At 42.2% G+C, this 16370-nt stretch overlaps 1 protein-coding gene across 50 annotated transcripts in view; it reads right to left on the reverse strand.

Moving 5' to 3' along the window:
- Positions 1-16370, reverse strand: part of LOC110529548 (receptor-type tyrosine-protein phosphatase kappa) — a 159486-nt gene that overhangs the window by 92127 nt on the left and 50989 nt on the right. For all 50 annotated transcript variants that reach the window (XM_090242767.1, XM_090242762.1, XM_090242755.1 and 47 more), the window contains one exon: positions 15035-15306. In XM_090242767.1, coding sequence (XP_090098893.1) covers positions 15035-15306 — 272 coding nt within the window. The remainder of the gene's footprint in view (positions 1-15034; positions 15307-16370) is intronic.

A 16370-nucleotide genomic window follows, 5' to 3' on the forward strand; every position in this document is an offset into this window, starting at 1 on the left:
GCTACTCTTCCTGGGGTCTGGCAAAATTAAGGTAGTTATACAATTTAAAAAACATTACAATACATTCATTACAGAATTCACAACACACTATGTGTGTGCCCTCAGTCTCCTACTCCACTACCACATATCTACAACACAAAATCCATGTGTACGTGTGCATATAGCGCATATGTTATCATGTGTGTATGCATGGAGTTTGTGCATGTTTGTGTTGCCTCACAGTCCCCGCTGTTCCATAAGGTGAATTTGTATAACTTTTTAAAATTTGATTCTACTGCTTACATCAGTTACCTGATGTGGAATAGAGTTCCATGTAGTCATGGCTCTATGTAGTACTGTGCACCTCCCATAGTCTGTTCTGAACTTGGGGACTGTGAAGAGACCACTGGTGGTATGTCTTGTGGGGTATGCATGGGTGCTAGTCGATTAAATAGACAGCTCGGTGCTTTCAACATGTCAATACCTCTCACAAATACAAGTAGTGAAGAAGTCAATCTCTCCTACACTTTGAGCCAGGAGAGATTGACATGCATATTATTAATGTTTGCTCTCTGTGTACATCCAAGGGCCAACCGTGCTGCTCTCTTTTGAGCCAATTGCAAATGTCCCTCTTCGTGGCACCTGACCACCAACCTTGTTGATAGTACTGTTAAGAAGGTAGAAGGTACTGAACAAAACATATAAATACAACATGCAACAATTTTACTGAGTTACAGTTCATATGAGGAAATAAGGAAATGTAAATAAATTCATTAGGCCCTAGCCTATGGATTTCACATGACTGAGCAGGGGTGCAGCCATGGGTGGGCATATAGGCCCACCAACTGGGGAACCAGGCCCAGCAAATCAGAATGACTTTTTCCCCACAAAAGGGCATTATTACAGACATAAATATTCCTGCAGTTAGCATGCCAATTGCACGCTCCTTCAAAACTCTGTGGCACTGTGTTGTGTGACAAAACAGCACATTTTACAGTGCCTTTTATTGTCCCCAGCAAAAGGTGCACCTGTGTATTGATTATGATGCTTAAATCAACTTCTCGATATGCCCAACCAGTCAAGTGGATGGATTATCTTGGCAAAGGAAAAACGTTAACTTACAGGGATGTAAACAAATTTCTGCTTAGAATTTGAGACAAATTTGATTTTTGTGTGTATGTCAGGGATGTTTTCTTTCAACTCATAAAACATGGGACCATCATTTTACATGTTGAATTTATATTTTTGTTCGGTATAGAATTGCAAGAAATTAATACTAAAACCTTTTTCTCTCCTCTGTCAAGACGATGGCCACTAGATTGTTTTGCTTGCAAGGTGATGGAAACAACATTTTGCTTAGGGTCCCCAAATGGCTAGGGCCGGCTCTGACTACATCTTGGTATGGATGTGGGGACACAGACCCGCGAGCCACTGCTCGCGTTGCCCATCCCTGCTCTAGCTTAAAGATGATATTTAGCTTTTAGCTGAGATACATAACCTTTTAAGTGATCTCCCTCTTAATGCATACGATATTGGCTAAACAAATCTTAAGCCAGCACTTGCGATAATTCCAATACGAGGATTATGGTATACATTTTGAAGGAAGCAGTGGTTCTAAGTACAGTCAGTGCAACCATGGGAATCTGCCATGACCCCCCCCCCCCCTTCTATAGATCTACTTTCCACAACTAGTGAAAATGGACAGATGTAGTGTATTCGGTTAGCAGATTATTAACTCAATACCATGATCTTATTAGAGCCTGGTCTTACAACATAGATGAACAACAACACCTATTAGTCTTTGGGGTTCAAGGTGATAGAGTAGCCATTTCCAAACTACCGATTGCAATTTTCAGTTGTCACAGCAAAGAGAAGAGGCTGGACATCATTGAAAATTGAAGTTGAGAACAAACAAAAAACAAACTCTGCTGTGACACCCTGTGCTGGAGCAATTATCTTAACTGAGCTAGCTGCAACAGACTAGCCCTTATATCACCCTGCCATAAACCAGTGAGCTCTCCTCAGAGCATCAGCCCCCTGACAGCTCTTTGAAAAGAACAAACTCTGAACCCCTCCAGGTGGGGAGAAGACGGTGACATATTCACAACACAGGCTGAGGATGACAGCCAACGAAATAAAAACACTCAGAGTGGATATATGCAAATTGGTGGTTTACATTTGTTCATCCCATTTTGATTTGAGGAACTAAGGAGTTTACTCAGCAACCCTGTGATAAAGTTAAATTATCCCAAAATGTCTCCACACAATAAATCAATACAGACCAAATGAAAGTCTCTGAAAGGTGAAATACACAGCAAACTCAAATCAAATTATATTTGTCACACGCTTCGTGAACAACATTTGTCGCTGTAATCATCACATACACTGCTGCTACTGTTTAGCATCTGACACTTTAATCCTAGTTAGGCCGGACAAAGTAGAATTACTGTTTAAACGATGCCCCGCTTCACTTTTCTCCACACACCGAAAACAAAAATCAGATGTGTTCTTTTTTTTTGGCCAATATATGCGTCTTCTTGTTTATAATACACTGTCCGCTCTCCCAAATTGATACCCAAGAGACCAAACAGCCTCAGATCATGTTCAAGCCTCAGATTGAATAGTGAAACACACAGGCTTGCACCTGCAGGCGACGTGCAGATGTTTAATTTACCTCTCATGCGGTCATAGCAAATTCCTACTATTTATGTGTCCAGGTTAAACATGGGACGTCCTTTATTATAAACAAACATTCGGTTAAATTTATGGTTATGCATCATTTTCAGATCTATTAGAAGCGATTAATAGACGAAACAACAATGTAATTTAACCAATTGACTGGCCAGAGATCAGGGCATTCATCGGCAAAGAGCAGGGCAAGATGATAGTATTTTGGACAACCAAATCGAACTCAAAATGAAATCAAGTGTGTCAGCTGTATAGTGATTTGCGATTCATAACTTACATTTTAACATTACTACCAGTAGTAGTAGGCCAACCAATAACACCACGAAAGAATGCGTTTGAAGTGATGATTAGCCGCCGAGAACATCTAGCATGTCCAGCAAGGTACATCGCCAGTGGCACTCACACACTTCATGCAGATCTGCAGGTGGGGGCTTTTCGTGGCAGCCATACGAGACAAGGAGGATGCGGTGAGCAAAGTTACTGGGCTCGAATTTAGTCACACTTTTTCTATATAGATTGATGCTTCTAATTGTGCATGTTTAAACAACTTTTTTATGATTGTATTGTTACATTAATTTGGCAGACCTAACTTGATTGACCCTTTTTCTACAAGGCCTAGTTTATGAGAGGCCTAATCATATTTGTATGAATATTTTGTTAACGCCTAGGCAATAAAGATGCATTCAGATAATTAACTCATTATTATGTATCAACATTTTAATTTGATTACAATTATTTATTGTCAATCATTCTTCAATTTACTAAGCTATACAATTAAGTAGATTAATGAACTGATAATACAACCATACATTACTTATTTTTGTAATATAATTTTTGGATTATGATAGGATGTATAATAGAATATTGCATTATGTGAATAATGTTCATAAATGTTAATTTGTGTATTAATAATAATAATCTGACTGGCCAATTGTGTGAGTCAGGGGCTGGGGCCATAGAGGGCAAAAAATATATAAATAGTATTTTTCCACAGGAGCATAATGTATTCACAGAGGATCTATAGTTTATTTAAAAAATAACTGTTGATTAAGGTATTACAAGCACATACAGGTATCTGCAAAATAAAGGAAACACCAACAAAGTGTCTTAAAAGGGTCTACCTGGCCTGATGACTCCTGGCTGTCCCCAGTCCACCTGGTCATGCTGCTACTCCAGTTTCAACTGTTCTGCCTTCGGCACATGGAAACCCTGACCTGTTCATCGGACATGCTACCTTGTCCCGGACCAGCTATTCTCTCTCTCTCTACCGCACCTGCTGTCTCGACCTCTGAATGACCCTGCTGGTCATCTATGAACATCTTGAAGAACAACCTGGCCTTAATGGCCATGTTCTATCCCCACCCGATACAGCCAGAAGAGGACTGGCCTCCCCTCAGAGCCTGGTTCTTCTCTAGGTTTCTTCCTAGGTTCCTGCCTTTTTAGGGAGTTTTTCCTAGCCACCATGTGTAGCACTTTGTGACATCTACCGATGTAAAAAGGGCCTTATAAATAATTGCCTCTAGCACTGCATCTCCGTGCTAAAGGCCTTACTACAGAACCTAGTTCGATCCCGGGCTATATCACAACAGGCCATGATCAGGAGTCCCATAGGGCGGCGCACAATTGGCCCAGCGTCGTCCAGGTTAGGGTAGGGTTTGGCCAGGACAGGCAGTCACTGTAAAATAAGAATTTCTTCTTAACAGACTTGCATAGTTAAAAAAAGGTTAAATAAAACATTTAAATACATTGATTGATTGTTGGGCAACCAATGAGCTGCCAGAACAGCTTGAATACGGCTTGGCATAGATTCTACATTTGGACCTAAACCATGCCAGGAAAATGCACCCCACACCATAATATATACTTTGTATCCCTTGTTTACTCAAGTGCTTCCTTTATTTTGACAGTTACCAGTATGCCTACAGTCGGGAAGGCTGCAGTTTGAGCAGCATGCGGGTCAAATATACAACTTGTTGTGTTGTGGCCATAGACATATAATCCATAGCAGGGTATTGTAACTTCTTACCCTGGTTAAATAGACTGTTAAATTTGTGTACACTAGCAATGGATGCCAGTCCTGACTTGAATGGGAACTGCCATCGATGGATTATATTTCTATGGTTGGTTGCAGCTGTTGGTTTTGCAGATTAAAAAATAAAAAATAAAAAAATTGCAGGAAAATCATAGTTTGGAAGCAAAACCCTACTGCTGAAAAGAGAAGACTAATCTGTCTGCAAAACAAGTCAAAAAAAAAAAAATAAAAATTCAAATATATATATTTTTTGATAACTGCAGCACTTTTTTTCAAAGTAGCTCATCTTGAGAGTCTATTGCCACGACGAGCACATCGGCCATCACAGTGAGTAGCCTAGAGCTTCATCTTCATCATTAGGTGAGTCAGTGTGCCACTGGACATTTTATGTAGTAGCCTACTGTAGCCTATGACATATAACAGCCTCCACTCTTTTGGAACATTGCTGTAGGGACTTGCTTCCATTCAGCCACAAATAGCATTAGTGAGGTCGGGTACAGATATTTGGCAATTAGGCCTGGCTCGCAGTCGGTTCCAATTCATGCCAAAGGTGTTCGATGGGGTTAAGGTCAGTGTTCTGTGAAGGCCAGTCAAGTTCTTCCAAAACGATCCCGACAAATCCTTTCTGTATGGACCTTGCTCTGTGCACGGGGGCATTGTCATGCTGAAACAGGAAAGGGCCTTCCCCAAACTGTTGTCACAAAGTTGGAAGCACAGAATCATCTAGATTGTCATTGTATGCTGTAGCATTAAGATTTCCCTTCACTGGAACTAAGGAGCCTGAACAATGAAAAACAGCCCCAGACCATTATCCCTCCTCCACCAAACTTTACAGTTGGCACTATGCATTGGGGCAGGTAGCATTCTCCTGGCATCCGCTAAACCCAGATTCGTCCCTCGGAATGGCAGATGGTGAAGTGTGATTCATCACTTCAGAGAATGTGTTTCCACTGCTCCAGATCCAGATTACACCACTCCAGCCGACGCTTGGGATAGTGTATGGTGGGTGACCTTAGGTTTCCATGGCCGAGCAGCCACACACAAGCCTATTTCATGAAGCTCCCGATGAACAGTTCTTGTGCTAACGTTGCTTCCAGAGGCAGTTTGGAACTCGGTAGTGAGTGTTGCAACCAAGGACAGATGATTTTTATGTGCTTCAGCACTCGGTGGTCCCGTTCCGTGAGCTTGTGTGGCCTACCACTTCGCGGCTGAGCTGTTGTTGCTCCTAGACATTTTGACTTCAAAATAACAGCACTTACAGTTTCCCGGGGCAGCTTTAGAAGGGCAGAAATTTGACAAACTGACTTGTTGGAAAGGTGGCATCCTATGTTGAAAGTCACTGAGCTCTTCAGTAAGGCCATTCTACTACCAATTTTTGTCTATGGCTGTGTGCTCGATTTTACACACCTGTCAGCAATGGGTGTGGCTGAAATAGCCAAATCCACTTATTTGAAGGGGTGTCTATATACTTTTGTATATATAGTGTATATAGATTGGAAGTAGCAAGGAGAAGCTATATACTGTAGATTGGAAGTAGCAAGGAGGAGCTACAGTGGGGCAAAATGTATTTAGTCAGCCACCAATTGTGCAAGTTCTCCAACTTAAAAAGATGAGGCCTGTAATTTTCATCATAGGTACACTTCAACTATGACAGACAAAATTAGAAAAAAAATCCAGAAAATCACATTGTAGGATTTTTTATGAATTTATTTGCAAAATATGGTGGAAAATAAGTATTTGGTCAATAACAAAAGTTTCTCAATACTTTTGTTGGCAATGACAGAGGTCAAACGTTTTCACACACTGTTGCTGGTATTTTGGCCCATTCCTCCATGCAGATCTCCCCTAGAGCAGTGATGTTTTGGGGCTGTTGCTGGGAAACACGGACTTTCAACTCCCTCCAAAGATTTTCTATGGGGTTGAGATCTGGAGACTGGCTAGGCCACTCCGTGACCTTGAAATGCTTCTTACGAAGCCACTCCTTTGTTGCCCGGGTGGTGTGTTTGGAATCATTGTCATGCTGAAAGACCCAGCCACATTTAATCTTCAATGCCCTTGCTGATGGAAGGAGGTTTTCACTAAAAATCTCACGATACATGGTCCCATTCATCCTTTCCTTTACACGGATCAGTCGTTCTGGTCCCTTTGCAGAAAAACAGCCCCAAAGCATGATGTTTCCACCCCCATTCTTCACAGTAGGCATGGTGTTCTTTGGATGCAACTCAGTATTCTTTGTCCTCCAAACACGACGAGTTGAGTTTTTACCAAAAAGTTATATTTTGGTTTCATCTGACCATATGACATTCTCCCAATCTTCTTCTGGATCATCCAAATGCTCTCTAGCAAACTTCAGATGGGCCTGGACATGTACTGGCTTAAGCAGGGGGACACGTCTGGCACTGCAGGATTTGAGTCCCTGGCGGCGTAGTGTGTTACTGATGGTAGGCTTTGTTACTTTGGTCCCAGCTCTCTGCAGGTCATTCACTAGGTCCCCCCGTGTGGTTCTGGGATTTTTGCTCACCATTCTTGTGATAATTTTGACCCCACGGGGTGAGATCTTGCGTGGAGCCCCAGATCGAGGGAGATTATCAGTGGTCTTGTATGTCTTCCATTTCCTAATAATTGCTCCCACAGTTGATTTCTTCAAACCAAGCTGCTTACCTATTGCAGATTCAGTCTTCCCAGCCTGGTGCAGGTCTACAATTTTGTTTCTGGTGTCCTTTGACAGCTCTTTGGTCTTGTCCATAGTGGAGTTTGGAGTGTGACTGTTTGAGGTTGTGGACAGGTGTTGTGGACAGGTGTCTTTTATACTGATAACAAGTTCAAACAGGTGCCATTAATACAGGTAACGAGTGGAGGACAGAGGAGCCTCTTAAAGAAGAAATTACAGGTCTGTGAGAGCCAGAAATCTTGCTTGTTTGTTGGTGACCAAATACTTATTTTCCACCATAATTTGCAAATAAATTCATAAAAAATCCTACAGTGTGATTTTCTGGATGTTTTGATGATGAAAAGTACAGGCCTCTCTCGTCTTTTTAAGTGGGAGAACTTGCACAATTAGTGGCTGACTAAATACTTTTTTGCCCCACTGTATATACTGTAGATTGGAAGTAGCAAGGAGGCGCTATATACTGAAGATTGGAAGTAGCAAGGAGGAGCTAGCTATATAGATAGCAGTTTATCTGGGTTGTGCTGATGACATTTCATTTCGTCATCTGCCTCACCTAAAGCCCATTCTTGTGGAAAGCTGCTATAGACCACCAAGTGCCAACAGTCAGTATATAACGTGTGAAATGCTTGACAGAGAGAGGTATATTTTCTGGGTGATTTAAATATTGACTGGCTTTTATCAAGCTGCCCACTCAAGAGAAAGCTTCAAACTGTAACCAGTCAACCTTCCAGGGTAGTTACAAACAGCACAGACATGAAATCATCAACATGTATTGATCACATGTTTACTAGTGCTGCAGAAATTTGCTTTAAAAGCAGTATCCAAATCCATCAGATGTAGTGATGACAATATAGTAGCCATATCTAGGAAAACCAAAGCTCCAAAGGCTGGGCCTAATATAGTGTATAAGATGTCATACAAAAAGTTTTGTAGTGATTCCTATGTTGTTGATATTTGTTGTGGTGTGTATTGAGGAGCAACCAGACGCTGCAGTTGACACATTTATGACGCCTCTTGCACTGAGATGCAGTGTCTTGTGACTAGCAATCCCAGATCCGGGAGCGTAATCATAGCAAACGAATTAGCATAACGCAGCAAACATAAATACCCCTAGAAACTTTTCCTATTCATGAAAATCGCAAATGAAATATATTCAAACACAAGCTTAGCCTTTTGTTAATCACACTGTCATCTCAGATTTTCAAAATATGCGTTACAGCCAACGCTAGACAAGCATTTGTGTAAGTTTATCATGGCATAATGCTATGCTAGGCTCTGCTGGCAGCATGCAACATTTTCACGAAAATAAGAAAAGCAACTAAATTAAATAATTTACCTTTGAAGAACTTCGGATGTTTTCACTCAGGAGACTCCCAGTTAGATAGCAAATGTTCCTTTTTTCCAAAACAATTATTTTTGTAGGCGAAATAGCTCCCGTTTGTTCATCATGCTTGGCTGAGGAATCGACCGGAAAATGCTACCACTACAACGCCAAACTTTTTTCAAAATTAGCTCCATAATATCGACAGAAACACGGCAAACGTTGTTTAGGATCAATCCTCAAGGTGTTTTTAACATATATATTCGATAATATATCCGCCGAGGCAATTGGTTTCTCATAAGAAGCGATTGGAAAAATGGCTACCTCAGTATTTTACGCAAGATTTTCTGCGAGAGACACCATGTGACCACTTGCTAAATATGGTCCCTTACGGCTATTCTTCAATGGAAATGCGTAAAAAGACGTCACAATGCTGTAACACCTTGGGGAATACGTGGAAAACGTAAGCTCATTCGTAGCTCATTCACAGCCATATAAGGAGTCATTGGCATGAGGCGGTTTCAAAAAACACGGCACTTCCTGGTTGGATTTTTATCTGGGTTTCGCCTGTAACATCAGTTCTGTTGCACTCACAGACAATATCTTTGCAGTTTTGGAAACGTCAGAGTGTTTTCTATCCAAAGCTGTCAATTATATGCATAGTCAAGCATCTTTTCGTGACAAAATATCTTGTTTAAAACGGGAACTTTTTCATCCAAAAATTTAAATAGCGCCCCCTAACACTTAACTGGTTTTAAAGATGCAGTGTCTATTACGTGTTTTAGTTTTCTATTATTTCTCTATTTTATTTTTCTGCTTTGTTGGGAAGGGCAAGTAACTAAGCATTTCACTGTTAGTCTACACCTGTTGCTTACGAAGCATGTGACAAATAACATTAGGTTTGAGACTGCAGCTGGGCTGGGCCTACATGGAGCCTGCATGCGCTGCACATACAACCATGATGTCAGCAACTCCTGCCATCCCAGCCGGTTGAGTGTGTGTGTGTGTGTGTGTGTGTGTGAGAGAGAAAGGGGGGGGGGGGGGGGCTGTACTAGATTTTCTGCTCAATGTTACCAATTTGTTCACTGTGATTGTAACCTAGTTCTATCAAATATTCATACTAGCCACTTCTGTAGTCTGCAAGTGAATAATATATACATATATTTACATTGTGAGCATAAACATTTGGTTGTACAGACCTACTCCAAGACATTATATATTTTTTCTCTCCCTTTCTCTCAACCAGAGATAAATACAATCCACTGATTACAGAAAGAGCTTTGATCATCAATATTATCACATAGGCAACCAACACAAGTAGGAATATCAGAAACTGATACTCAACTGCCGAGACTCTTTAAACAAACTACGGCCGTGACTTGGAAATATACAGTAAACATTGTCAGAGATGCAAACACACACATCTGTCAGCCAGGGACCCACTCATCACATCACCAAGATGACGGGGGAATATTTGCCGTTCTCTTATCGCCTTACCTGCCAGAGATAAAGGCCTGGGGTGGAGAGGAGGAGAGAGGAGGGAGGGAGAGAGAGGAGGGAGGAGGAGAGAGGAGGGAGGGAGGAGAGAGGAGGAGGAGAGAGGAGGGAGGAGGAGAGAGGAGGGAGGAAGAGAGAGGAGGGAGGAAGAGAGAGGAGGGAGGAAGAGAGAGGAGGGAGGAGGAGGGAGGAGGAGAGAGGAGGAGAGGGGAGGGAGGGAGGGAGGGAGGAGGAGAGAGGAGGGAGGGAGGAGGAGAGGAGAGGCATTCTGCTGGAGGAGCTACACAACCATCCCTCAACTGCATTTATTCCGCTGATCATTACCACAGCGCTCACAGAGTAAACATTGTCAGAAGAAATAAAACAATTGATACAAATGTGATGAGGGAAAAGCCTTTTATTTCCGCGGGAGCTGCCCGGGAGACGTCATTCATTACGTCTACAGGGGGAGAAAATAAAATATGTGCCAAAATGTTTGCCTTGAAGGAAAGATGCAGCACCCTGTTTTGAGGCCTCCGGTGGGATGTGCACGGCTGCGCAGGCTCTCTTTCTCCTCCAGGATGGCCCATTAGAAGCAATATATTCTGCCTTCAGACTCCCACCCATGATTCCTCACAGGGCGGTCCATAGGAGGGACATCCCTCATAGTTGAAGAGTAATCTCTAGCTTTGTGTTATCAATTTCAACGTTTCATTTCACCCGCTGCATGCCGGCATAAGGGCCCATTACTTTATTACGGCAGAGAGCCCCGACAATAATGAAGTAAGGACTTCTGAAAAATCTAAACATTTTTTGAGGTACAAAAGTGAGATTCTACCTTACCAACATTGATTGTTTCAGTATTCAGATCAATAGCCGGGGCCAAATTAGAGTGATTACACTCAGCGAGATTAAGTCTGAAGCATGATGAGAAGGAGGGAGGGGAGAGGCCTGTGGTGTGTGTAGATGTTCACTCAGATTGTAGCTAACTGAGAACAAATTCCTGACCAAAATCAAACCACTAAACCAGGGATAGGATATCTAGTGAATATAGAACCAACACTGACCACAATGGAACAGCCAACTCAAGTCTTTCAAAGGGCTCAGGCTCATTTCACTTCAATAAGAATTAGACTCTAGAATCCATAGCGAGTGTGGCTCTAATCATGTTAATCATCTTAAGAGTGTGTCATTAACACTGATTAAATGACCCTAATGGATGTCTTGGATAGCTCTGCGTCGGCTGGAGAAAGCCCTCAGTGCAAGAATGCAATTTAACTCAATGTAGCACAGTCAGCACTGGACCGTTATGATAAGACCTGTTATTTCTACTCGACAGGAGGGCTGTATTCACACACACACAACCTTCTGCCAGCCATCTATAGGTTCACACTCAGTCAGAGAGTCAGGAATGAGTCTGAGTTGGGAGGGCAGAAAGCCAGGATAATGAGGAGGAGGTGGAGGTGGAACGGCCTTAACAAGAGATGCCATCCCTCAGCCTTCAGACCTCAACCCTCCCAAACAATGCGTTCTTTCTTTTCCACTCACACACATTTGCACAAACCAACCCCCACCCATACCAAGTGTACACAACCAGGAGTGGCTTGCCCGCTCACACACTCCTTGTGACTCACACTCATGTAAGACCTCACTTGCCACTCCATTAATTAAAACTGTTCTGAAGACGCACACACACCCCTGAAGACAACTAGAGCGGAGGGTTCTGGACCGCAGGTAAGACCATTTAGGTCAGTATCCATGGAAATTAGTCAACATTGTCTGAAGAGACACACAAATAGTATATTGACACATCACGCATGTATGACCATTTCACTAATATGTGCTCAGCTGAAAACGTTATATTCTGGCATAATTCCTGACAATACCTTAACACTCCCCAGACAGGATGTAATCTCACTTCTAACTTATTATTACGTAACCATTCCTTATGACATGTTTAATTAACCCTATTTAGTCATTTATTTAAATGCAAATGCCAGAAATAAAGACCTATTATTAAGGTAAAATCAAATGATTCTCTATAGTAACAGACAATATTTATGCACAAAATGACCAGCTGTCAAATGTGTGTCTGGTGTCATCACTCCAATCAAAGGTGACAAAGACACCAATGTTCAACGTGATGTGGATTCAGAGAAATGCGGACAAACATAAAATAAACAGCAGCCTCAGAGAGGGAAAGAAAAGGAGCGAGAGAGAGAATAAGAGACAGAGAGAGAGAAAGAGTGAGAGAGAGAGAGAGAGAGAGAATGAGAGACAGACAGAGAGAATGGGAGAAAGAGAATGAGACAGAGAGAAAGAGAGAGAATGAGAGAAAGTGAGACAGAGACAGAGAATGAGAGAGACAGAGAATGAGAGAGACAGAGACAGAGAATGAGAGCGAGAGACAGAGAGAGACAGAGAATGAGAAAGAGAGACAGAGAGAGAGAGAGAGAGAGAGAGAGAGAGAGACAGAGAGACAGAGAGAATGAGACAGAAAGAAAGAGAGAGACAGAGAGAATGAGAGAGAGACAGAGAGAATGAGAGAGAGAGACAGAGAATGAGAGACAGAGAGAACCAGAAAGAGACATGGTGTCACTGGCCCTAGAGTTTCATTAGTTTATCACTTCTAATATTAGAGGCTATTAATTATAATGCACTGCTCTCCTAAATGATCACTAATCCCCTGTGTGTAGTCTAATTTACAGGCTAAAATGTCTAAGCTTGCTCCGCTCTGTGCAGGGGGTGCGGGACGGGGGTGTGTGGCTGCCAGGTGTCTATGAGGGGATACATTTTGGAAGACAGCAGCTCAGTAGGAGACACAAAATGTCCTTCAGCAGGGGAGGAAAAATGGGTTGATGGGTCACCCACTAAATCTCGGGCCTACGATAAAAAAAAATGTTTTACCCGAATGTGGTTTATACAGTTTTAGTGGGCTGCCTTTGTGAAATAGCTAGAGTTATGAATCAACACTGAAAAATACTCAATTGATGAGTTGATGATGGATATATGGATGGACCCTTTAAAAAAAATCAAAAATAATTATTGATTGAATAAATTGAGAATCTGCATGTGTGCAGTGACCTTATTTCAGAATGTGCTTAACTTAGAAGATATAAAAGATGTAATGACTACTTGTGACCAGCAGAGGCAACCAAATATAATGAAACAAAGACACAAGCACGCACACCTGTGGCCAAGCCTTTTTTTTCTCTCTCCTTCAATCACTTCCTTAATAGCTCACTCCAATGTAAGTACACCTACCTTATCTTTTCAGATGCTTTATCAAATTAAACATTTCATAACATGCTTATGGAATTGAATAGTCCTATTTCACCTCTCATCTCTCACTACTATTCTGGTATTACAACAAAGCGTCCTCACAGACGCATGTGGAAACACGGGCGTGTCCATTTACACTAGCCATTGTCAGCATGACAGGTCATTACAACTCTAGCTCTGACACCACGAGCAAAGGACACTAAAAAAAACTCAAATCTGATTAGAATAATAAGAATACGCACCTGCCACTTAAAATTCCCCATCACTCCTAGATGACGTGTTGACCAGAGTACTGAATCATTCATTCCTTCCAATTAGTGACATGGCAGGCCACGGGTTTCATTAACCACACAGAGAGAAGAGGTGACGGCAAAATGCAACCGAAATTGGCAGAGAAAGGGAGGCGAGCTTACCGAATCAAATCCCATTCCAAAAGGCGGATAAATAAAGTATCTGAAGAGCGAAAGGAGAGGGGAACAGGAGGCGAGAGTACACCAGCTACATGGCCATTTGATAATTGCAAAGGTTCTCACTAAATCTAGCCCAACGTCTTTAGCTTTCAAAGTCTCTGCTCTTATCAATCAACATGCATTCTGAATATTTCAAATCAGTTTTCAGTCATTTATGGTCAATGTACCCGTCTCGCATGGCTACATTGGAGGGGAACTGCAAAGGAAATAAAAACCTGCCTCTGCATTATGTTCTAAGCTGCAGCAGCAGGAGCTATTAGCAGGACTCTGAGGATAAAGAACCTGGCTGGCACCCTTGCTCCTGTTTCACAGCCTTTGAGAGGTATAGCTCTGGGCAGTTAGGATTGTCACCCCTGAATACCTCACTGAGAACCCATACTTAGGGCTGGGATGATAGGGTTGTCAGACCGGCTTTAGATGGCACAGAGTGATATGCAGCTATCCTGCTGGGCCCCTCCGGCGTACACAGCCACACACATTGCCTGTGTGCCCCAGCATCCACTCCTGAATCCTGAGTCCGGGTCAACACAGATAAATCAGTGACCTAGCCTAAGCTCAACTCAGCCACATTGCTACAAGACAAGCCCTCATTAGTGTGTGTGGTTGCATACATGCACGTGTGTGTGCCTCTGTGTGTGTGTGTGTGTGTGTGTGTGTGAGTGTGTGTGGTATTGGACTTATTAGTACCAGTCATTAATTATTTTAGGACCACATCCCTGACAGGGAAACACAAGTGCAAAACAGTGCTGTAGGTCTTCTTCACCTCTCCATACCTCCTCCTTAACCATCCATTCTCATACAGAGCTGGCCACTTTGTGATACAGCCTGGTTAGATTCCAGTCGTGATTGAGAGTCCCATAGGGCGGCGCACAATTGGCACAGCGTTGTCCGGATTAGGGTTTGGCCTGGGTAGGCCGTCAATGTAAATAAGAACTTGTTCTTAACTGGTTAAATAAATAAATAAAATACTTGAGAGCTTTGCTTATCAGTTATAAATCTGTCTGTAAGGAAGGATTAATTTCACTGAACTGTTTTACACCTGTTGTATCCTGTGCACGTGGCGAAAAAACTTTGAAACGTAATAGTTATTGCAATGGTGTAGTGAGTCTATGTACCTGATACTCGTTAGGCCAGAAGGTACTGACGGCCAGCTCAGCCCGGAGCCAGTCCTTCCCGGTGTAGCTGGTCACATTCCAGATGGGATTAGCCAGGGGACCTTTGTTAACCTTTACCAGGATGTTCAGGGTCCCCGGGCTGGAGCCATCTTGGGTATACAATAAGTAGTTGAAGTCAATACAGTGGGTGTCGTTTTCCTTCATTACTGGCAGCTGAATGCGTGCCTTCTCTCCGGCATCGTGCTGGGAGGAGTCCACCATCATGTAGGAACCTGAGGGGGGATAGGAGAAGGAGAAGATGGGGCATTATAGGACATGGAGAGAAGAAGGGCCTAGAGTCAGACTCTCAGCGAACCAAGGGTTACCCACTCCACTTTAAGTGGTCCAATCCCACTGGGCACACACTGGTTGAATCAACGTTGTTTCCACGTCATTTCAATTAAATTACGTAGAACCAACGTGGAATAGACATTGAATTGACATCTATGTCCAGTGGGATGTTTCTTAGTGGCAAACTTTGAGTAAAGACCAAACAAAAATAAATGTTTCAAAGGACATTTAATTGATTGAATACAGTTTTATCCACTAAATGAGAACAAATAAGATTATTTTTTGAAAATGTCCATGTAGAGTTCAGTGCAGGTCATTTACCTTTGAAGGAACAAACTACACTGAACAAAAATATAAACACAACCTGTAAAGTCCTGGTCCCATGTTTCATGAGCTGAAATAAAATATCCCAGAAATGTTCCATATGGACAAAAAACATTTATTTATCTCCAATTCTGTGCACAAATTTGTTTAAATCCCTGTTAGTGAGCATTTGATCCTTTGTCAATGATGAGTATTTCTGTTTGTAAATAAAGTCCTTTTGTGGGGAAAAACTCATTCTGATTGGCTGGGCCTGGCTCCCCACTGGGTGGGCCTGGCTCCCAAGTGGGTGGATCTATGCCATCTAAGGTCCACCCACGTCTACGTCTCTGCCCAGTCATGTGAAATCCATAGATTAAGGCCTAATGAATTCATTTAAATTGACCGATTTCCTTATATGAACGGTAACTTAGCAAAATCTTTGAAATTGTTGCATGTTGCGTATATATTTTTTGCTGATATTCCCTTAAGCAAGACACCAAGGCCTCATTTCAAAACCATTTGTCACAAAAACAGTACATCTGTTCAACATTTTCAGGCCTGCCAAATCAATGAATCCAATTCAAGCTCAGTTCTTATGACTCATATTGCAACAAAACTCTGACCCAACATTGTGTGTATAGCTCTAAGCAAATATACATTTGTAAGAAATCTTTTAGGAACCCATCTGGCAGTGTTTTATCTG

Source organism: Oncorhynchus mykiss, chromosome 8 (genome assembly GCF_057628025.1).
Source record: "Oncorhynchus mykiss isolate SJ-2025 chromosome 8, ASM5762802v1, whole genome shotgun sequence".
Taxonomy (NCBI): Eukaryota; Metazoa; Chordata; class Actinopteri; order Salmoniformes; family Salmonidae; genus Oncorhynchus; species Oncorhynchus mykiss.